This window comes from Doryrhamphus excisus, linkage group LG8, assembly GCF_037039965.1.
Source record: "Doryrhamphus excisus strain RoL-2023G ecotype Guam linkage group LG8, RoL_Dexc_Guam_v1.1, whole genome shotgun sequence".
In the NCBI taxonomy this organism is placed as follows: Eukaryota; Metazoa; Chordata; class Actinopteri; order Syngnathiformes; family Syngnathidae; genus Doryrhamphus; species Doryrhamphus excisus.
The window spans coordinates 9,689,937-9,696,788 of record NC_136364.1 but is presented as its reverse complement, the minus strand read 5'-3'; the positions used below and the strand labels follow the sequence as shown (position 1 = coordinate 9,696,788).

General features: G+C 43.4%; 1 protein-coding gene across 1 annotated transcript; it reads right to left on the bottom strand.

Moving 5' to 3' along the window:
• Nucleotides 1–35: 35 nt before the first annotated feature.
• gdpd4a (glycerophosphodiester phosphodiesterase domain containing 4a) lies at nucleotides 36–6,257 on the bottom strand (the record flags this gene model as incomplete). The annotated part of the gene is made up of 16 exons (XM_058080506.2): nucleotides 36–1,038; nucleotides 2,180–2,259; nucleotides 2,410–2,492; nucleotides 2,757–2,904; nucleotides 3,043–3,200; nucleotides 3,362–3,580; nucleotides 3,692–3,842; nucleotides 4,274–4,356; nucleotides 4,439–4,584; nucleotides 4,696–4,789; nucleotides 4,889–4,987; nucleotides 5,094–5,153; nucleotides 5,275–5,368; nucleotides 5,777–5,880; nucleotides 5,992–6,097; nucleotides 6,175–6,257. Coding segments are annotated over 16 exons (1,815 nt in total), but the record flags the coding sequence as incomplete, so codon positions are not given.
• Nucleotides 6,258–6,852: the final 595 nt, after the last annotated feature.

Here is a 6,852-nt window from a genome sequence, read left to right as displayed (position 1 = left end):
GAATATCCTAAATGAATATCCTAAATCCTAAAAATATTCCTAACACTAGCTATCATACTGCAAATATATTGCATTGTTTACATCCTGTTCTTTGTGGCTAATGTGAATAAAAAGCACATTTGCACATGTGACCTCTGCGGCTTGGGTGAGACGCTTAATGGCACTTACTTTCACTTACTTTGTGTCCGACAATGCAGAAAGGTCCATAGACACCTCACGGAAGTGACTCCCATGAAAGGCGGAGACAAGATCTGTTCACTTAATTTCGGAACATGTTGGGCTTCACTCCCAAACATTTGGCACACGTTTGGACAAACCTCACGATACTTTTGTACAAATACGGCCTACAAGAAGAGTCACACATTCAGTTATTACAAAAAGGTAAGTAATCAACCACAGATACCTTCTGGAGACTCCCTTGGTACATTCATTATGTCAGTCCATCCATCAGCTTCCAACAAATCATACAGAAAAAATATCATTTAAGGTTTTGGTCCAACGCTCCTGGTACCTGTACAGCTGAAAAACAAGAGTAGAGGTCCAACAGAGAAGGTTTTGTGTGTGTTATCTTCTTGTGGAGCAATGTTCCACTTTATATCATTATCTTACGACCACACTACTGTGTCCACGCCTGAGCTTGTCTCATCTTGGAAGATTTGACTTGGTCTCGCTTTCACTTGTCCATGTGAAAAAGCTGATGACTGGTTGGTTGTATCCACTGTAAAAGTAGTTAAGTGCATAAAGTTCATCTGACACATTTTTAAAAAGATGTCCACAGAGAGTCTCCCACAATGTGGGGAGGCTTTGCTGAAAAAATGTCAGGACATTTGGGGAAAAGTCAGACTGTGCTTGGGATTGGCATTTACACACTGTACATCAACAAATGGGAGTCAGAGCGTTCATGTCATGATGAATACTGTGTGCATTTCTGTCACTCCTCTGCGATGGTGGGCAGGTGGGGTTGAGTGGGTGAAGTGGGCGTGCTGCGCTGATCGGTCTGAACATTGACACTGGAGACGGACCAGACATCGCTGAGCTCTGTAAAGGTAAAACAGGTGACAGACATTTATGCTATAATTATAGTGCATGGCTGTATATATTGTTTTATTATTATTATACAGTAAATGCATCTTTTCATTTACAATCTTCTCTCGCTATATCACAGTTCAAACATCGCGTTCTCAGTCTATTACGTTTTAAAAGATTAGACCACCATGATAGCCTTCACAGGAAGTAGGCTGTCAACGTGTGAATATTACGTACACTACCACTCAAAAGTTTGGGATCACTTGCAAATTTCTTTGCAAAATTTTCATGCATTTCACAGACAATTTTTTCCATTTCACAAACATTTTTATCAATGTCACAAACAATTAAAATGAATCCGATGATTTTCAAAGAAGGATCTACATTTTTGCATAGAGGCCTACTCTCAACACCTGTTAGTCCTCTGCATCAATCTCCTGGTATGGCTGCTAATCAAAGTTCACCATTTTATAAGAAAAGCCATCTAAAAATCTAAACTAAAACTAAAATCTCTTACCACGCTGTTAACTACTCCCTTCAGAGAGCAGCACAAACTAGGTCTAACAAGGACAGAAAAACGATGCACAACTGTGCGAGAGAGTGTGCAGTTTAAGACAAAGATGCCTCACAGCTGCACTAAATAGTACCCATCAAAACACCAGTGTCAGTATCAACAGTGAAGAGGCTGGACTTCATAGCAGGACTGCCAAGAAAAAGCCATATCTCAGACTGGACAAAAAACATTTCCAAGTCATCCGAAAAGTTTGAGCGGTAGTATATGTTATGTCTTTTACATGTCAAAGATGTCTTATTTTTTATTATTATGTCTACTACATTGAGTAACATGAGGTAAAAGTGACCATAGCGGTAATATTTCATTCTAAAAGGGTCTGAGAATGCTAAAAACTGTATTAGCTTAAGAGGTCATATAGGGTGAAGGCTAAAGGTCTTTGACATGCAAGGGGTCATGCATGGTGTGATGTTTGGAAGGCCGAAGCGGAGGGAGATGACGGCTAAGGAGTACAAGGGGTTCCAGCAAACACAGATGACCTCCGAGGAGCTAACACACACCACATACATAGAAAACGCAACCACAACGACATAGCAACACATGATCCCTGCATGGAATTGACATAAGAGGGTGTTCGCATACCAGTCCTAAACTTGCTGTATGGTCCATTCTCATGAGCCTGACGACTGCCAGACAGGAAGGGCAGACCCCTCTCTCTCCACCTGTCACACACACACACACACACAAACACACACATAATATAATATAATGAGATTCCATCTTCAGCAGCCTCGATGACTCAACCTCACATCCGCAACATTTGACTTACAATGAGCAGAAGTGTGTGTGTGTGTGTGTGTGTGTATACGCACCAATGGAAAATGAAAATTGAGATGATGAGCACTGCAGAAACAGCATCAGTTAGGATCCACATGAGAGTATATTCCTGAGGGGTCTGGTGAGAAAGAAGATTGAAAGTGTCAAGCAGTGAACATGAATATTATCTTTCCACTCTGTGACCTTGACACCACACACTCTTAATTACATCTTAACTCATTTGAATTGACGCAGCGGGATGGAACATTTATGTAATCTCAAGCTCAGTTCTCAACAATTGTATTGGAAAAACTCATTTTGTGCACGCCATTAGTCACAATGGATACAAGTGAGGAAAGCATAGTTGTGGTTTCGGGGAATAGAATGCAAGTTAAGTGCTCACCATGAGGAAGAGAGGCTTGTCAATGCCGTTCAGGATGTGGATGGAGTTGGTGGTGACAGACTGAGCTCCAGCACACCAGGCCAGAGTGTAGAGCCATGGCTGGCTGATCACATACAGGTTAGTGCTGATATTCACAGAGCGGTACTTGCTGTAGACAGAAAATAAGACCCAAAAACTGAGTACTATCTCTGGAAAGGAAGAATGTTTGTATCGCATGTCATTAGATTGTGGCGCTAATGTGGCTGGCGAGTATAATTATTCATGCATCTGTGCCTACTGTGTATACCTGATCTGCTGTTGTGACATACTGCTGTAATGCAGATTTAGAGTGGTGATGTGACCATCTAACAGCTCCTGAATAGACCGTCTTTGTCCGGAGGTCTGCTCGAGCTCCGGGTCCATAGACCGAACCAGCTCCCTGCCCAAAGATGGCAACCACAGCACCTACACACGTAGACAGGAATGGTACATCAAGCCCTAACACACAACATTGATGTCACAAAGTTGAAACCTCTGTTACTCAATCTAGCAGTTCAACACAAACAATGCGGGTCATCTACTGTATGTGCTCCATGTTAGTAATTAAAAATAGAATTAAATATTACCTGAGATGAGTTGATGTGGTCAAGCACCACCTGCAGAGTGGTGTTGATGTATGAGTAAATATAAGGATGACCAAAAGCTGGTCTGCGCAGGTCAAACAGCACACGTCGGCCACTTTGAGCTGCTACCTCCAAGAACTGTGCCAGGGAGGGAATAGATTGGTTCTGGGCCCGTTGGCGGTCCTCCTCGCTTAGAGAAGACACAGTGCCAAATGGGTCCCTCTGTGTATGTGCGAGAGAGAGGAAGAGAGAGCGTGTGCATGTGAAAGACGATTCTTTGGCAGGTTACCCACAGTGCAAATAAAGTCGTTACGATGTGTGTGTTTCTCTCACAGATAAGAACCATTCTCCAGCATTCAGCTGCTGCAGCTCTGCCCAGGTGAACATGGAGGCATCAAAGTATGTTCGGTTGGGGAAAACCTCAGCAATATTGGTGGTTCTCCTCAGAGTAGAGTCATGCATCAGGAAGGGAACACCGTCATAACTACAAAGAGGAGAGCATACAAAGAAGATTAGCCCTTTGATTGAAAGAGAGGACTGTAAGGTAGGAACATAAAGTGAGAACATAATTAGCATCATTAATGAGAATATTCAAACACATCATTCTTACACTGCCAGCCTCTCAGTAACACAAGTTCACGCTGTGCCGCTAAGCCATCTGTTTGCAGACTAAAACGGTGTGCCAGCCCACCAACAGTTGGCTCACAGTGGGCTGAGGGCTAACTGGATTAACATGGCAGTAATCACCTTAGCGCTGGGGGCAGCACGCGAACATCAAGGCTCACTGCATTCGTTCAATCACCTCTGACTGATGTGCTGTTAATTTTAGCCGCGAGAGGACACGTGCTGACCTAAATCGTACTCCCGATTAAACATGACCGCATCATGCGAGTGAAATACACAAGTGATGAGCACCTGATGGTGACATCGGTCTCTAATCCATCTCCTCCAGCTTCCACCGCTTTCTCAAAGGACATCAGCGTGTTCTCTGGAGCCAGCTGCACACACAGACCCAATGGAACATTCGTTGGGAACCAAAGCAAAAATATGAAGAATTAATCCATTCACCCAAGGTCTTACCATTGGGGCTCCTCTGTGTCCAATGAGCTTCGGGGCGGCTCCCAGCGTTCCTGGATCCTTAATGCAGGGAGAGTACATTCCTAGAGGGACCAGGTAGAGGGAGAACAGCCCAGGCAGGTAGACACTCAGAACTGCCACCTGACGCACTGTAGGAACAAAAACATACAAACTCGATTGCTCGTACTGTATGTATTCTGCCCCCCTCCACTTTCTAACAAACAACTGTTTATATAATAGTGATAGGAAGGTTACATTACCTCTCTTGTTCATGCGGAAGAAGTGCAAAGCTATCGGCCAGGAGATGATGGCCATCACTGAGAGAGCAGCAACGTGTAAGACAGGCGCCGTCACCTTAAAAAGAACCAGAGAGCACACAACCAGACACATGAGAGGAAGACGAAGGGCGGCCTCTCATGTCGGCTCATAGGCAAAAGGTTTATTTATGGCAACCTGCAGGGAAAGTAGCAGTGTTTTCCATTCTTTGCTCCAGAGGTCAGACAAAATGGCCGTGGCTATGACAGCGAAGACCAAGGTTACGATGATGCCAATCTGACACAAAGTAGGGTGACAAAACAATATTTCATTAGATGGTTAACAGCAGGTTAACATGCACATGAAATGTATGACTAATGTGTTCCTCGTCAAGGGTTTCTACCTTGTGGCTCCAGTGAAGGTATAATCTTTGACCCTCAGACAGAAGACACACAGCCAACACCTGCGATAGTGTCAGTGGTTATCTTTTTTATATATATATATATATATATATATATATATATATATGTAATTCTCTCATGAGTACATTCATGTTTTATATGAAGCAAATGTACTGTCCATACCAGTAAGACTGCAATGTATGTGAAGAGCACAGCAGCCACAACCAGCAGGACCAGAGACCAGGGGAACCAGAAACCCAAAGTGCCAAAGTTGAACCTAAAGAAACACAAGATCCGGCAATCATTTGTAGTTATATTTCGGTATCGTATTGCAAGAGGGAGCCCTTTTGTCAGTCATACAGTCTGTGTCTCGGTGGGTGAAGGCAGAGCCGGTAGCTTATACACATTGTGCAGCAAGGTAACGTAGTAGACATTTGGTAGATTACATGATATTGTCATATATTTTTATTATTTTTTTCATTGTACTTTCCTTAAAATTAATGTTAAAATCTCATCTTGTCTTGTTCTTGTAGACCCAATCTCATTTCTCGTCTCTTCTCAAGAACTAAGGTGTCTGGTAACACCACTACAAATGAAGGACAGGTTCCAATGAAATCATTCTGTATGTGTGTGTGTGTGTGTGTGTGTGTGTGTATGTGCGCGTGTTGTACACATGATGACCTACCAGTCAAAGTCATTGTAGTCATTTTGAGCTTCAATCCAAAAATACAAAAAGACTAAACTCAGGAAAAAAGTGACGATCAGGAGGCCAAAACTGCCACACTCCACCTGCAACACACATTCACACATAATATATCACTCAATGCATATGACTTGTGTTTTTCTCATAAATAGGTGACATAACAGACCCAACAGCTTGGAGTGTATGTGTGTGAGCACCTTGCTGCAGCAGCACTCTCCCGGCTGCGCTCGAGCTCTCTGATATCGTCTCCATTGGCAACCATAAAGGCCAGCCAGGCAGGAGACAAAGGGCTGGTGTTCATACCTGCAAAGCGTCAGCGGTAACATCAACTGAGTGACAGTCCAGTCACGAGGTAGTCGACCAGACTGGACACCGAGTACCTTTGCAGCAGCTGCCGCCGCACCACCTTTAACTTCCCCAGCTTCAGTCTTGTCCCGGATAGCCCCTCAACCGCAGGCCAGCATCACAAAGACACAGCAGAGGAGGACGAGGGCACACACAGGAAAGGATAAAAGCTGAAGACACTTCACTTCCACCTGACAATCTGCAACTGAGATGCAAGCAGAAATTCAGAATGACTGAATCATTCTGAAGGTGTTTCACACAAGTAAGATTAATTTAAGCAACACCAGAACAGACAGACGATGTTGTGTACAAGACATGACCCAAAGTGACCTAAAGAACCACCGAGCTTCCTTCTACTTCCACCAATGTTCCATTCTGCTGAATGGTGGAACAAATTCATAAGCTGTGTAACTACCAACAATGTATGTACATGTGGTTACATGTGTCATACAAACATACATTCAGGGGTAGACCTTTTGAAACAGTACTCAGATTTTCTTTTCTTTTAATGGATTATATATACAGGTGACACACCTGCCATGCCCTCCCCGCACCCACAACAACAGGAACACCCCGCAGTAAAAGAGATAAAGGGAAAACTGAATGTTTTGCAATAGGTCACTAATCCAATATATTTCCAATGTAATAATATTCTTCTGTGGGCAAGTAGTGTTGTAGTGGGTTGAAGGCTAGCATACAGAGCTTCTGACAAA